Genomic DNA, 17,422 nt, shown 5'->3' with positions numbered 1-17,422 from the left:
ATGATCAGAACAGCTAATCGGGGCTTTGCCTACAGTTTTTAAAATGAGATTTTTACACCCACTGCCAGAAATCTAGTCTGGGACCTAACTTTTGGGGATCTGAAGCAAACTTGGGCATAACTTTTGGGGGAAGGCAGAATCAGAAAGTTTTCTACCACATAGAAATAGCACCCAAGACTACTTTGCTAAATTACTGTTACATTTGCAAAATCATAAAAATTACTCATTAACTTGCATCTCAGGACCCAGGAGCTTAACACAAGTTCCAATAGCTTGTTAATTCTGAAAATTTGTTAGGTGGGCAATGAAAAATAATGTATATATAACTTCATCACTAGATACATCAAGCCATCCATGGCCACGTAATTTTATATTTGTTAAATCTCTCATGGGCAACAAAGAAAGAAACTCAACACTTTACTACTATCTCCTTCTTGTGTATTTGCACTTTCAAATTTTCAAAACCGATCCTTTGATCAACACAGCCTCCACTGCCACCAGCTTTATCAGATTTCGTTCATTTTGAAGGCAGATTCCTGATACGGCAGAGTCTGGAACTCGTAATGCTCACTTTTTCCACTAACATTCTAGCTTCACAAAGAAATCTAACTCGTTATTAAAAAAATCAGACTGTTCTTTAAAAAATGACTTCGTAAAGGGCTATCGCGCTTGCGTCAAAAATTCCATGTAGACTATCTTCGTGTACTATTGTTCCACTCATACAAATAGAGACGTTCTGAGGTGACAAGTTCGAGTCACGTGACAACTAAATTGTAACTTTCACATGTATTTTCCTACCAAATTCCGTAAACAAAGAAAAGGAAAGAGGGGAGGTGATCTTCAACCCTGGCCACTTGTTTGACAGTTACAGGAATAGAGCAGCGCTTGAGGCCACATCTGTGTTCGCCAAATGGAGCTTCCAGTTGTCTGAAAGAAAATATTGCAATTGAATGGGGAAGTAGGAAAAAGTAACTAAATTGCCAATAATTTCTTGTTTCCCCCCAAACACCATTCCCCCCCCCCCCCCCAGGGATAAAATTTATCAAGCAGAGAGGGGGCCACAAGTATCCAGAGGGGGGAATTCCCCCATCCCCCCTCAAAATACCACACTGAATATGTGTTGCATATACTATACTATGCTAAAGCTGTCTTGTGAATCAACATCCATTACTAATAAGTTAAAATTGTCTAATTGTCTGCTCTGTGGCACTGTAGTTCTATATACCTTGTCATTTATTTCTTCCTCATCTAGTTTGTCTAAGAAGTGTTGCAGTACATTATCTGTTTCCAACAATGCAAACTTGATAATATCAGAATTAGGTCCATATTCATGACCGTCATAATCAATCTGGTCCCAATATACCTGGAAAAATAAGTAATATTAAAAAATGCTGATGAATAAATTAATATAATATAAAATGACGTTCATTATATATAGAAAAGAGTCATCCAAAATGGGGACAGTGGGTCAAATGGGGACATTCGGTTTCTCACTGAATAATGCTGTTACCTGGGGCCCCATCATGCTACTACCATTCCTGGCCATCTATATGTCAGTTTGAATCGATTCATGCATACAACCAACAACACTTCTTTTTTTCTACAAAGTTTTCAAGTTTTCATGAAAAAATTTTGATTTTGCTTAGATACTGTGTTGAGCCTTATCAAGCCAACCTTGAACATTCAATTTGGTAAGTACAGAATTTATTCTTCTAGTTTTTGTTAGATTTTGACATGCTGCTCAAAAGGTTATCTTACATCAGTGTGTAGAGACACCATGTTTTTTAGTGCCCACTGTCTGCTCAAACAGGAAAATTGAGGGTAGTCCCATTTTGATTCCCACCACCTAATATTAATTTATGTTTTACCTACTAGGCCTATGCTTTAATTCTCAGAAAAAAATCTGTTATATTATGTTGTTTACTAAGTGTTTAAATTGAGTATAAGAAATTTATTTTTTGGACTGGCTCATGAACTCGCCCGCTAAATAAAGGAATTATTATTATTATTATTATTATTATTATGTGACTTTTGTGCTTGACTGATTATTTTGCTATTCAATGCTAATATATGTTCAAAATAAAAATAACAAAAATATTTCCTATCTTATTTTCTTGTATTTTTCATGATTAACTTGACTCGCAAAGATGTCTTTGTAATAATATTTTGCATTAGACCTTAAATTTACATTGTTTCATATGAGTACCCCACTTTACCCAAGTAGTGGTCCAAAATGAGGACATTGCATATTTGCTAGAAAAATGTTCTTCCTGCCTCCCCTAATTTTTTTTGACACAAATAACCTTGTTTCCTAATAGTCTAGAACCTACACAGGTAAGACAAGGTTTGCAACATTCTTTTCATTGATAACTTCATTTTGATAGGCAAAAATATGTTAGTATGTAGTTTCTATTGTAAGCAAAATACATGAAACACATATTTATTTATGATTATATAATTGATTATGGATTAAATTATTCAAGTTAATAAATTAAATAGGGGAACCTGTCCTAAAATGACATACGGTAAGGAAAAAATGCTGTAGCAAGTGTATTAATTGCAACTGTTTGTTTATTTTTTACATATTAAGAACTCAAAGCATTACCTTTTATATGGTACAGTTAAAAATAATATATGTTATGTTATATGCTCTTTACAAAGGTTTTTTGAAAAATGCAACAGTGTGTCATTTTACCTGAGGTACTTAGATAAAATGACATACCCATTTATAACACGTAATTGAATCTTACATACCCATTCATATAACACGTAATTGAAACTTTTTACTTGCATAAATCGCAAATAAGTGTCGTTGATGTCTTTGGTACACCAGCACATTCATTGTGTGCCCACATTGAACATTGTATGCAATTCAGCCATGTTTCCTTAGGTTTCGAATGACTGAATAAGTCGTTGCAATAGATGCATGGCACATCGTCATCACTATCATGTAGCTCAGAATCATCATCGTCATTATCATCAAACTGAAGTTTAATCTTGGCTTGTCGAGCTGCTCATCTTGATTCTAATAGTTTCTTCTCTGCAACTTTTGTCTTCACTTCGGTGAGAAAAGTCTACCTGTTAAGACTTGTGGTCCCTCATGCTTCCTTTTTCTGGAGGACCTGGCCTGGGATGTAGAGGGTAGTGGTGATATGTCGATTGGTCTGAGCAATGAAGGTAATGAAGTTGCAGTTACAGATATGGTACCACAAGGTGATGGCATTGCAGATGGCGGAGGAAAAGATTGTGCAATTTCGGATACAGGAGTCAAAGCTGGAAATGATGATGATTTGGCCACAATTTCAGGTGTATAAATTCCTGGCTGTGTCCCACCTTCCCACCGGCGGAAAAGTTGTTTGGTAACGACCCAATCCTTTACCAACTCCAACCACCTGCTTGTTTTTCCCCTGCACTCTCATCCACAGCATAGCCTGGGGAATGCAGAATGTCTTGGATGCACGTTGCCAACCCATTTCTCCATTGTTTATTGCATTTATAGCACGTTGCATAGTGTCCTTATGCCATGACTGTCTGTCAGTTCTTCTTACGTACTCTCCAACCATTATTTCTGTAGCCTAAAATAATAATAAAAGATAACATTTTCAGTCTGCTTTCCATAATGTCTACAATAATTCAGTTGCAATAGTGATTTATTTAATTAACTGTATTTGCCATTACTGGTATTATTTACACATTGAACAACTTTCAACACTTACATATTTTACGCCTTGGCAATAATAGAATTCCTATTAAATGTGTAGGTCCACAAAAATATTTACTCTGGTAAAATGACATGCTATGTCATTTTATCCTAGTTAAGAGTATGTCATTTTACCCTCTGTCATAACCTCAAACAGGTGTGTAAATGCTCGCGTTTATTAATACTTGCAAGATTTTACAATGGGTTTATAATATGCTCAATATAACTAATTCCTTACCTTATTTATGCAAATGTTGGCCCGCTTATTGTAATTGTAGAAATCTAGCATCAAACAATGATCACCTCAAACTTTTACAACTCCGTATTTAAGGATTACGCTCCTGCTCCGAAATCCTTTACACAATAGCACCACCACTCACACAGGTTCTTTGTTGTCTACTACAGTACACAATCAGAGACTGAAAAGTACTGCCGCTTGCAGCAGTAACGAGAAACTCAAGGTATGTCATTTTATCAGAGTATGTCATTTTAGGACAGGTTCCCCTACTACTTACCATAACTAGGTCATATCCATTCTTAAGTTTTTCAACTGAGTCATGTAGTGTATTATTAAGTGAATCAATAGTTGAATCAGATCGATCCATATCAAATGGTGTGCATTCATCAAGTTTGTAGTTATTTATTTCAACATTGCACCTGAAACACAATTAGTTATAGTTTTAATAGCTATTATAACAATATTATCCATTATTGAATTAGAAAAAAAAAGTATTGAAAAATTGAACAATTCGTTTGCTGTTTGATGAATCACTTTCTTCCACAATGAAATCAATTTTCAATTTTTCAACTGAAATATTTTCTTCAGAAATTTCCTTCAGGAAGATTTATTTGACATCTTCTACAGTCAGAGTATATCTTTTTGGAGGCAAAGGTCTCAAACCACCAAAACTGTACCTCAAACACCCCTGATATACTAAACCAATCATAATCCACCAAGAAAAAAGAACTCGTAACTATTCTCAAATACAGACATTAAAAATTTGTGCAATTTATCAGTTCATGAGTCCCATGAGTTTTATACTGGAAAGACAGGAGGCAAAAATATAAAATATCTTAAAGTAAGTGTGGCACAAAGTATGGTAGGAAATTATTTAGAAAAAAATTACCCTAATATCTACTTTTCAAATTATTTTTTTATTCTCCTATTCCTTTTTGTTACTTATGATATTTGGATTGAAACAAAAAAATATATAAAATGAAGCAGTGGATACAGTGAAGATGTTAAAGTAAGTGACCAGAAAGAATACTGGTGACAAAGGAAGTCGATATGGGAGAATATCCTACATCATAAAAAAAGGTCAGCATTCTAGATCTAAATTATATAACCTCTGCCTAATGACCACAAAAAATATTCTACTTACATTGACCACCTAAACACAGAAACATTTAATCCTTCACGGAGAGCTGTGATCCATATAGGTTCAGCATTTTGCCACCAGAATGATTTACTAGTTGAAGTATCATCATACAAAGTGAATTCTTCTCGTCTCTCTTTGTCATAAAATTTGTTGCCCATTATCCCATGCTCCTCAACATACAAACCTGTAAAGAAAATTCATTTTTACCTTCAACAAGAGCAAAGGTATGCTGTTCAAAATACAGGGTGTCATTAAAATGTGTACCTAGTCTTGATGATAATCATTTCAATGTTCAAACTTGAAATTATATAGATATAGGTAAACTTTTAAAAATAAAAATTATAAGCAATTTTTCTAGAAAAAGAAAATAACATTCTACAGTGGACCTGAAACATTACCTGTGCTTAATGTTGTCCAACTTGGGTAAGATAAAGATGGAAAAATAGGAATAACATATTTAGCTTTAACCCCTTCCTTCCGTATCCTTTCAAAAGCTTTAAGTTTTCCAGCCTCAAACTTGTCAAAGTAATCCCATCTAAACCTGAGAAATAAATTAATTATTAAATGTGATGACATCTTATATTCCAAGAACAGTTGTGCATTTAAAAGTCAAGCAATAATATAAGTGGCAAATAAAAGCAAATGGTGATGTTTTCATTATAGTAAACATACTTTCATCTTGAACATTATCCCTATCAAATTGTTGAAATGAATGAACAATGTGCTACATTCTACAAGCCCATATTCAAATGTTAGTACAAACAATGGCATCATTCAGCATCACCATGCCTCAAGAAATTTCAGTGAAAGTCGTGAAGGTTTTGATAATCATAGCATGCAATTTGTAAGGGATACTGCCTTCTTGAAGATTGGTAATATAAGTATCATTCTGGAAGCAGGAGAATACATTGAATGGGTGGGAAAATATGGTGGAACACTGATTTTATGTTCCCGGATTTTACATTTTCCCACATCTTCCCAACATAGCAAAATGCTATAAAAGTTTCCTTGATTTTGCATTTTCCCGCATTTTATGTTTTTTCAGCTTGGTCCCTTGAAAAACGTAAAATCGAGGTTCCACTCCCAGCTGGAAATTTTCCAATTGGTTCTGATAGCCAATATGAGTTTTCAGACACTTCAGAACCGATTGGTCAATCGGAACCAATTGGTCAATTGTAATATATTGGTTTCTATTGGAAAATATTTTATTGTTTTCAATGTATTGCTTATGAAAAATTCTAATCTATACAACTGTAAATGCAATGGAGAAATCATATAAAACAACTAAAATAAATCTCTGGTAAAGCATGTGGAATTTGTAACTTAGAAGAAAAATTTTCACATACAATTTTTTTTCAAATATATATGAACACGTTTTTAACTCTGTAGCTTCATTGTGTTTAACACACTTATAGAAAAACGTAAAACATGCTGCTTCAGTCACAAATTGACATGTTGTTCTTCCTTTATACATGGGAAAACAGCAACAAATTAGGTTAAACAAAGGCCGTGTCTGAAGGGTGCAAGACCGTACTTGAAGCGAGCATCCTCCAAGTATAGTCTTGGAGTGTGATCTTCAAGTCGTGGACTGGAAGTGAAAGTCTTTTGAATTGCACTCTGACTACAGTGCCAAATACGATCAGTAGATAAAACTGAGTATTCATTGTTTTCCCCGTGTTTTAAAAACTTGTTTTTCACCATAGAAATCATATAACATTTTCAACTGTTCGTACACATACATTTCCACACATTCGAAATACTTTAACCAACAACTTGCTGGCCCATAAGCCTGTGTTGCTGGCTTTATACCTCCTTGATTTTAAACAAATGAGCAACGAATGCGAAAATCATGTGACCTAGTCAGCACACATCTGTACTGTGAGCTGTGTACTTGCGTACTTCTGTTCATGGTGCTTTCGAACTGAACTAGGTGACGGCACTACCGTCAAGACCATACTTCAAGTCTGTACTTTGTACCTTTTGGACAGAGCCAAAGAATCTGACCCACAACGCTTGAAAAAGTGATAAACAAACAAAACACTGTCGAGATCGACTTAGTTGATCAAATGATTGCTCATTTTTCCAATTGCATTACATACACATAAGAACAACCATGGAAATTCCATATTGCAAAAAACAAGAACTAATATGAACATTTATTCCAACTACTAACTGCTTTTAATGTTGAATTTGTTCTTAAGAAAGAGTTCTTCTTAGGTATTTATTAAGATAAATCAGTTCAAGTGTGCTGTTTTTCCAATGAACTTCTAAATCAAGAATTAAACTACGTATGCTTTGAGTCAATAAATGAATTTATAACATATTGATTCTACAATATATACAAACTTACAATTGGATACAATTCACCAATTAGAAATTGTCTTGAGATTGTGATTGAAACCAATACATTCCGATACCTATATTAGGCATCCGATAGAATCCGATTCTTTCCAATTGAAACCAATTCAATCCAATTGAAATTTCAATTGGAACCAATAGAAAATTCCAACTGGGCTGCATAAGATTTCTGTGCTTTCCATTTGTGAATTTGTTGTAGTGTTATTGCTACAATGAAAATGATCCTCATATTTATGTAAAATAAGAAGAAAACATACAGGTCATCACTTGTTTGAGAATTACATGCAGATCTTATAAAATTATAGTCAAACAATTTTCTCCTAGATTTCCCATATAAGTGCATGGTTCTCATAGTTGTGTGAAATTTCCTACCTCTGTTTCCTTTGGTTCCCAAACAGGCAACTGATTTGGCACTGATTCCCGCACATATGTAACTGATGCACTCAATTTGTTCTTCATGTTCTTTCACACCCAAGTATTTTCTTCTACACTTCAAATGCTTCCATCCATTCTTTTTACTTTACTGCATGCCTTTAGCATTTTCTTCAAGTGGCAAATCACACACATTACACATTGTAACAGTTACTGTATTTATATATTAGGATTGAGTAGATGTTATCAACCAATATGAATCAATCAAATAATACTTTTGCAAGAAATTATGTAAATGCACAATGTTTATTTACTCTACACACACAAATATTGAAAGAAGTGAACTATCTGATTAAATTACAGGTTTCCAATACTCTGATTATTTCATGTCAATCTATGGATCTTAAGAAAAACTCTGGTAGATATGAATAACTACAAATTGTTACAATGTTCACTTCAACCTTAAAAAATATATATTTATTTACTTATTGGGGTTTTTAATTTCTATTGGTTGTTCTTGTTGCTAGAATAACACACGTGGTTTTGTTTTAAGTTCTCTTTATGCACAGAAAGGCTAATCGCAACTGGACCTGCAGTTAAAGTGGAAGCTGAACAACTATGTGCCTCCACTGGGTATCAAACCCAAGACTCATTGATGTCATCAAGGAGGTCCCATAGCACACGTGAATTGAAAAAGAACAGTAAGTGAGACATAATACTTGAAGAACAATAGTGTTATTGTCCAGAGAAAACTTGCTCTGTATGAAATTACATAGAAGGTTTAGAAATATTACAAAACTATGCACATTGTCTCCCTAGCCACAGCACATGTCATTGTCACACAACAGGTGGGCTGCCACTTCCATTATTCACAGCTAACCAGTGCTCAAGGTGAGGGGAGTCCAGCTAGTAAATTCTTTGCATAGCATCCCACAGCTGTCCCATTGTCCCCACGTCAAACCATAGGAGCATACCCTCAGCTAACCCTCAACCAAACATCCCCTCGGATAACACTTTCCACTTCAAGCACTACAGCTAACAGAAGAGTCACCTCCACAAAGTTCTATTTTCACATCAGTCCCAAAACTTGAAATAACCCCCCCCCCCTGCCCCCCACCAATAAACTCTCAAGCAAGTGGTGACCTGTATGTATAATTTCATCTCGTTTGCTTCTGTCAATAATTATCTGAAACATTAATGACTTTATGAAAGTAAGAAATTGTCATACCTACCCATCAAACATTATCACTAGCAATTGTTTCTTCTCAACATTTGCAGCTCCCACCAATAATGTATGCAGAATAATAAAAATCCAATTCATTATCCTGGAACTAGAGAGGATGAATATTATGGTCAGAATTAAAAGGCCACATTTGCAATAATCAATATGCCTTAAAATACTTGTTAATTATTGTACATACAGTCAGAAGAAAACTGCTGTTGTTAATGATTTATTGAAAAAGGAAACACTGAAATTCCTAATTTACATCTTGTCCTTAAACAGGGGTTAACCCAGAATTTTCCACAGGGGGTGTAAGGATAAATTTAGAGCCAAAATGGCCATAAATGGAGTTTTTTTTTTTTAAATTTAGGGATGTTGAGGAAATTTGGGAGCTGTTTGAGGTGAGTGGATTCCTCTCACTGTATATTGCCTCTGGCTTGTTTGCCAAAAGGGAATAAAAATTTCAGAAATTTTAGGTTGTATTGTAGTGATTCTATAACAACTATAAATTTTATCTTGACTTCCCTATACATTCACTACCATATTCTTTACACTACTATCACCATCAATTTCATTTCATTGAATTGTATCAGATTGCACACTGCATTTTGACATTGACAGGGTTTTCATTATTTTGGCCTATGTACTTTTCTGCACTAGATGTCTTCTCACATTTGATGTTCTAGTAGTGTAAGTTATGAGATAACTTTATTTTATTTTGTTGCTTCTCTTCCAGCTATTACGAGGTGATGGTAAAAAAGAATTAAATTACCTTGCCAATTTAGTATCGGAAACGGAGCTGATGGAAAGAGACTGTTTCCCCACAAGAGCTCAGATGAAGTGAAAGATTAAGAGACTGGAATCTGGCCAAGGAACCACCACCACTGCGAGACCCACAACAGGAAGAAGAGGAGGAAGCATCAGGAGGAGCGTCGGGATGCCGACACTGAAGAGGATTTCCAGAAGATAAATAGAATCGTTAAATAGATAATATTTTTTAAAAAATAATAATAAATTAATTAAATACTGTCAAAAGATACTAAATTAGATACGTAAGTCCATGGGAGAAATAGAACAATAAAGTAAATTGAAATTAAAAAGTAAAAGCAAATCAATTATGTGACCCTCACATAGAAATTATATAGCTATATAACTTTTTTCTTCTTTTTCCGCGGGTTCACTCCTGAAGTAATTAAATTGGCAGTGTGGGGCACATAACCAAAACTTCAGATGCAAAAGAATACGTAAACACCACAACACTGGATACCAGTGACCTCCCAGGTGATTTCAATTGTATATGTAAAATTCATTATAAATTACATTATATTTTAAAGCTTAATTTTAAATTCAAAATTAAACTCCATATTTTATCACCTAATTACAATTTTATTTCACTTTATGTGTATATGTCCGCACAATTAATAATTATAACGCAAACATTAATTAAATTTCATTAAACATCATCATTATTACCTTGTATATAATCTCTTATTGTGGTGACAGTAATATAATGGATCATTATATCGTAGCTAACTATATAACTCTATTAACCTAGGACTTTATACTTTTGATTATAGTCTAATTCTAAATACTAACCTACCATGTTCCTTTGTTTCTAAATAAATTTTTAAAAAATTCGAATACAGGAAATCATATTTTAATTTCTATATTTTAACTTTTATACACGTACATCAATAATGAACTAATTGTAACAGATTTTTTTCCATATAATATGTAACTAACATCTTATTTATTTTCCAGCGCACTTATAAGGCGAACTTTAAATGCCAGAAACTGCCAGAGCTGCGGCAGCGACATTCTACACGCGGGCGTTGCACTTTGTACGGCTGCAGTCATATCTCCTCCGAGAAAGAATGCTGACACGGAATTCCTATCAGTATAGTGTTCACTACACGCGACGGCGGCGGAATTACAAGAGGTTAAAAACCTTAATCAGGAGCGAACAACTGTTCCTGTCTCAAATACGTAGGTTAGCTTGTTGCAGCCGGGCAATTGGGCCCTGTTCTGGCCCTCAGAATCGGGAGGGCAACGTCTTCGCGTGTTTAAGGAAAACATAATACATAATGGTGAACTTTAGTAAATTTTACCAAATTTTACGTGTGGAAATGTACTATACCAAATCTGTTCTGGTTTACCAGAATAGAAAATTAACAGAAACCAAATCATTAGAATTTTTCTCATCGTTATTATCATGGTTAACATATATGGCACATTTTAAAGTATATGCAATTCATTCAATTCTCCCATAACTAATTCACGAATCGAAAAGAAAATAATATAAAGAAGCATATAAATAACTTATTATTACTAATTCTTCACGTGCATCTTTTTACTAACTTCAAATTAATTATATAATACTAATCAAAATTAAACTCTATTAACTAACCTATGATTAATCATATTCTTATACAGTAAAACCTCGTTAATCCGGACTAATGGGGGAATAAGTTGACCGGTTTAACGAAATTCCGGATTAACTGAAATAACCTAAAAGAACAGTAGATAGTGCATTAAAACTCCGTTTATAGCAGCAGAACGTTTATTATGGTGTACATTAAAGGGCATAGGCCTAAATACACTATACACTTTAATTGGTTTGAGTTGCTGTTTTAAGTCTACTTTATGCACAGTAAGGCTAATCGGGACTGGACCTACAGTTTAAAGTGGGATCCGAACCACTTGTGCCTCCACGGGGTATCGAACCCGGGACCCCTTGATTACAAGGCAATGACGCTACCACTGCGCCATAGAGGAGGCCCTAATACACTACGGTAAAATGTAAAGCAATACTGTACATACAATTCAGTACATACATACGCCCTACCCATTTGACTTCTAGCCACATTTAAAACCTTGCATTCTGTTGTTTTTTTTCTTTTTGCCTTTTGCCTGTCCGGATTAAGAGACGTCCGGCTCATCGGGGTCCGGATTAACGAAGTTTTACTGTATTAACAAAATTAATTATAATTACCTTTCTGGCTCCCAGAATGGGTTAACATAAATTCAAATGCGTAAAATCTCACAAGCAATATTATAATACCATGTTTTTATTATTAATAATATTATTATTGTATTATATATTGTATATTTTGAATAATAAACAGAAAAGAAAAGAGAAAAAGGCGGGGGAACCGTTTAAATTCACAGAAACTGACGTCCTGGTTTATATAAAGGCACCAGGACAGTAAGCGCATAACCTCGAATGTATGCGGATGGAGGCGGGCTTACTTCGGGGGTCCCCCCCCCCTTATTAATGTTGCTTCTCATTTGTGTCATGACCTTCCAAGATGGCATAGTAAAAATGTTGTCATATTGTAATCAAGGAGTCCCAAGTTGGATGCCCGATGAAAGCACAGTGCACAGTCACAGACACTGTTAGAGCTATATCTTTTAAAAGTAGGTAGTTGCAGTCGGAATTCCTCAAGAAAGTAAATGTTACTTATAACTAGTTACTTCGAAACACTGATAAGAATTGCTCAAATTTAGAACCCTCCCTTAGGGCCGGATTTAGTTCTAGGTCCAGTGAGCCTGGGCCTAAGGGGTGCACAAATTTGGTGCGGTAAAATTGCCCTATCTAGATGGGATTCGTACTTAACCTTTCAGTTGTAGTTAAGGACAACAATAACAGTTATATAGCTCTAACCTTGCCCTTAAAAAAAAACTGTATATGACAGTTGCTGCTAAGCAGTTATTTATGCACTGCACACACTCCAAACACCATCAACATTTCCTCAATACCCCCTAAAATTTTTCACGAAGGCCAAACTTTTGGTCATTTTGGGTCTACATGTACCCTTACACCTCCCCCCACCCTCAAAATACGAACCTATACTCTACCAGGCCGGCCCCCGTGGCGGAGTGGTTAGCACATCGCGCTACGACGCCAGGGACCCTGGGTTCGAATCCTGGCCTGGGCATGGATGTTTGTGAGTGTCTATTCATCAATTTCATCACTCATCCCCATCTTCGCACAAAAGGCGAAGTAAAATAAAGCAAATCAATCAATCAATCAAACCATACTCGAACAGATGGGAAAATGCTGGATAAGCATATCTACCAAAAATCAGTTTCAGAAAGAGTGAAATTTTTGAAACCAGTTTCTTTTTTGTTCTTGTTTACAAGACCCTATTTCGGTTCTTCCGTTAACAGTTTTTATTTACAGAGCGTGATATTGAAACCAAGTGTTTATATTTTGAGGAGTTTAAAACTGCATTTTAGGAAGGGTTCAGTGACTGAGAAAGTACTGTCTTGTCTCTCGTTTAAAATTACATGGAAATTCTAAGTTGCATAAAACTTATCACCAAAGATGAGTTTCTGTTACTAATCAGCCTATTATGGATGAGGTTTTTCTGTGGCTTCCTTAAGTCCCTCCAGGTAATTGCTACTACGTAACCTTTAAGGCTTGTCTGGACCTTTGACCGACGCCAGGGCAGCTGATTTCGAATTTTCCCCTCCTTTCGCGAAACACTTATGATTCTCCAAATTCTGAAAAATTGCATCTGCTTAGAATTCCTTCTAGAACATTCACGTGAATCTTCATGTGGTTTCCCTTCACTGTTGTCTAGATATTCTCAATAGTTTCTTTTCTCCGTAAGTCTATTGAAGTATTTGATAATACCTAGACAACAGTGAAAGCAAACCACATGAAGATTCACGTGAATGTACTAGAAGGAATTCTAAGCAAATGCAATTTTTCAAAATTTGGAGAATCATAACGGTTTCTGGAAAGGAGGGGAAAATTCGAAACCAGCTGTCTTGGCGTCGGCCAAAGGTACAGAACACTTTCACTTCTTGTCCTTTTCCTTGCAGTAGCTGTTAACCCGATGGTACAAATTAGTTACGTTAATCAGTCACCGAGTTAACTTTTTGCTAACCCACATTCATACCGACTCACAAAACATCACAGATAATAGGCTGAGAGGGAGCGGCATTTTTACAGTGGCGCAGCTGCGCCAACACTTCAAATCCTTTCCAAGTGATGAACAGCAAATCTTACTTCCACTCACCGCTATTTGTAAACTTGTCACATACAAACACTGCAATTCACGTTGCCTCTTGGACTACCCCCCAAGTGGAAAATAACTGATTTCACGTTTACCCTGTTTAAATTGTGCGTTTTGTGAAGAGTTTAAGGAAAACTAATTTAGCTTTCATTTATTTGGCGAGAACAATTTTATATCTTTCAGCAGCAGTAGCAGTAGTCTTGGAAAGAATTGTGTGAAATACTGCGCTTGGACTTCTCTCAAGGAAGGGGAAGGTGATCAAACTAGGCATTTTCCTCCAAAACACTGCTTAACTTTGAAGGTACAAGTCTTATTTGAAATAATCAATCCTTTATAATAATTAACTCAGATTCAGTTCCAGGGGGAGGCACGGCCCCCTTTCCCTCTCCGGGCGCCCATGACACTGATGCTTGTTTGCAATTATATGTGATCTGGCCTCCACTGTAGAGTGGGTCGTGCAATGCTCTGATAAAACAGACATCCTAGACAGAAGGAGAGGAGGCGTAAAAAAAATATATAAAAAAAGCATTCACCTTTGACTCATTTGGAATTTACCCCTACAATTATCTAAATCCTCAGCTTTGTTCGTAATTTATCTCAATTTATTTTGATCGTAAACGAAAGGGAGACTTTTTAACATTTATTTTAACGCATATTCCAATACCTAGATCAACAACGCCTTATTCTTCAAATACGTAGAACGGACAATGACAAGTAACGCCAACTTCGTATGCAGAAATTTGGGGGAGGGAGCCAGATTGACACATACGATATTTTAAGAATTTCTTATAATACAAGCTTCTCTTGAGAAATGTTGGGGAGGTGACAGAGAGTGCCTTGCCCCTCAAAAAAGTTGGCGCCTAAACATTTCCTTCTCTAGAAATATTCGCAAAAGAAGCATGTTTCACTTTAGTTTACACTTCAATTATTACTTTGACACACACTAACCCTTCTCCAAATTTCCACCAACCCTGACATTCTGCACAATACCCTATACCTGAAATTGGTTTACACTACCAGTTAGAAAGGAGTCCATAAATTGCGGATTATACCTATAATGTCCATAATTATATTCAGCGCAAATGCGATTATGTAAGAAAAGAAAAATAAACAATTTATGTTGCATATTCCACATTATCACTTCTAAATTTTATTTTAAGGTCCAAAGATTGAGTAAACCAGCACGCCAAAGAAATTAATGTGCTTTTGTGAGCAGCAAATCAATGTGTTATTGCCCACTAGAAGTGAAGAGTTAGATATGAACACAACTTATTGCGATGCGCAAAAGAGAGCATAATGGAAATTTCCAGAGGTTGACAACCAATGCAAATGAAATAATTACTCTGTCTCGTAATTATGGCTGCAATGCTCGACATAATGAAGCAACTTCGCGGCTGTACATTACGTACTAATTGAATTTTTTTAAAAACTCTTACCTGCTGAACAAACTTGTTTTGCGTTCGGAACTAATGTCGGTAACTACGTGTGTCCCTGTCCACTCTAGTTTTCTAAGCTTCGTGCTTTTTGCTCCCGCAACGACCAATTGTGGAATGAGGAAGTTGCGTCATGTTCGGTGAGGGAGGGGGCATCCCGTTTAACCACGGAATGGAGATTCATGCCTACATCCCCCCTCCCCGGATATTCAATATCATAATAGCATTATGCCAGGTAGTTCAATGACGACGACACGATCCCTTTATTCTTCCTCTGTGACATAAATAAGCCACGTTCTCTGAATCGTTGTCGTTCCGAATTAGATCGTAGCGTACGCACAAAACATTACGTGATTGGGCACACTTTATTTTTACACCAAATGAAGTTATTTCTTGATATGCTATTTTTGCTCAAATGTATTGTTTGATTTTTTTTTCTATTTCCAGTTTCTTATGTCACGTTTGTACACAGAGACTGCTGAACCGCACAGGTCAATATTTTTCTTGCTAAAGTTTGTTTCTATGTCAAATTTATGTTCAGATAGGTTAATCGGGAGTAGTGGTAGGAATGAGATAAACTCGGTCGGTGTTTAATATTCATAATTTATTTGCATATAATTAAGAACTAATTTGCATAATTTAGAATAAATTGCATATCATTAGAATAATTTACATTTATGTATTTGCATATTTATAACTTTTATGAATATATAATTATTTATTTTATGAAAAATATGTATATAGAAGGTAATTAGTGGTACTAAACGCTATGCATATGATTTTATATTTATTACTGCAAAGTATGTAATGTATAAAACGATAATAATTAATGTTTATAATATTGAAAATAAGTTTTTATGGTTTATGAAACGCTATGAAGGGTGGTAAAAGTCCGATTACGATTTGGGACGGTCCCGGTACTCGAACCCACGACATGTAACGGTAATAAATATAGTGTACTATGTAATAATGTTATTATGGTATGAAAGACGGCGTTCTGACGTCATTTGACCTTGACCGCAAATTCCTTTCTCGCCTACCCTCACCGCGGAGTTCAGGTTCGGAGACAGTATTCTGTCTAGCGTGTTGGACCGCCGTCTTTATTTCGCTTTTCTGCCACTTTTGTCTAATCGCGAAGATGAAATTGGTAAAGGGACACCCACAAAGATATTCCATGCCCAGGTCGGGATTTGAACCCGGGAGTCCTGGCGTAGTAGTGCTCTATGCAAAACACTCCACAACGGAGGTCGACTACAGTCGCATTAGAAAAGAAAGAAACAGTGAATGTGGATGATTCAACATAGCTCCGCCTATGCTGGTTAGCATTCTTACCTGCGATACTAGGACTTCTGGAACTGGACGCGCTTTTTCTTTTTTCAGTCAACTTATGAATGCGGGTTCATTTATTGCTCTCTGATTGGCTGTTGGAAAGTTACGGTGCTCTGGTTGTGAGAATATCTTATTTGCGCTGTACGTTAGGTTAGGTTAGGTTAGATTAGATTAGAAAGCAGCAAATTTGCGCTGAAAATAGGAAATACTAAGATATTCTCACAATCAGAGCACCGTAACTTTCCAACAGCCAATCAGAGAGCAAGAAATGAACCCTCATTCATAAGTTGACTGGAATAAAAATTCGCGAACTGGACTAGAGATACGAGTCTCCAGTTGGTAGTAAGTCATTTCATTTGCGATTTGCTTCCTCGGTCAGGGACGTCGGATCCGGGGGGGGGAGGCGGGGGGGGGGGCAAGATAGTCTTTTTGCCCCCCCGGTCGCGTGCTAAAAATGAGACACTGTTTTTTTTTCAACTTATGTTCCGTTTTGAGAAAATGGAAAAATATTTTACACATGTTAAATGACCGCGGACTCAAGTTTTAGCTATCAGCAAGAAATATGTGACAGAAAAATCTACGTGCAAATAAGAATCACAGCCACG

General features: G+C 35.9%; 1 protein-coding gene across 1 annotated transcript in view; it reads right to left on the bottom strand.

The window, feature by feature from the left end:
• The window catches only part of LOC145984408 (glycerophosphocholine cholinephosphodiesterase ENPP6-like), a 31,440-nt gene extending 15,854 nt beyond the window's left edge, over positions 1-15,586 (bottom strand). The window contains exons 1-6 of the mRNA XM_083118071.1: positions 15,492-15,586; positions 9,042-9,140; positions 5,478-5,620; positions 5,083-5,263; positions 4,216-4,357; positions 1,226-1,363 (exon numbers count right to left, since the gene is read on the bottom strand). Of these exons, the coding sequence (XP_082974197.1) occupies positions 1,226-1,363; positions 4,216-4,357; positions 5,083-5,263; positions 5,478-5,620; positions 9,042-9,130 (693 nt within the window). The 5' untranslated portion in view covers positions 9,131-9,140; positions 15,492-15,586. The remainder of the gene's footprint in view (positions 1-1,225; positions 1,364-4,215; positions 4,358-5,082; positions 5,264-5,477; positions 5,621-9,041; positions 9,141-15,491) is intronic.
• Between the last annotated feature and the right edge of the window lie 1,836 nt (positions 15,587-17,422).

Source organism: Lepisma saccharinum, chromosome 2 (genome assembly GCF_977018435.1).
Source record: "Lepisma saccharinum chromosome 2, izLepSacc3.1, whole genome shotgun sequence".
Lineage (NCBI taxonomy): Eukaryota > Metazoa > Arthropoda > Insecta > Zygentoma > Lepismatidae > Lepisma > Lepisma saccharinum.
The sequence above is the reverse complement of the archived record's forward strand: the minus strand, read 5'-3'. Positions and strand labels throughout refer to the sequence as shown.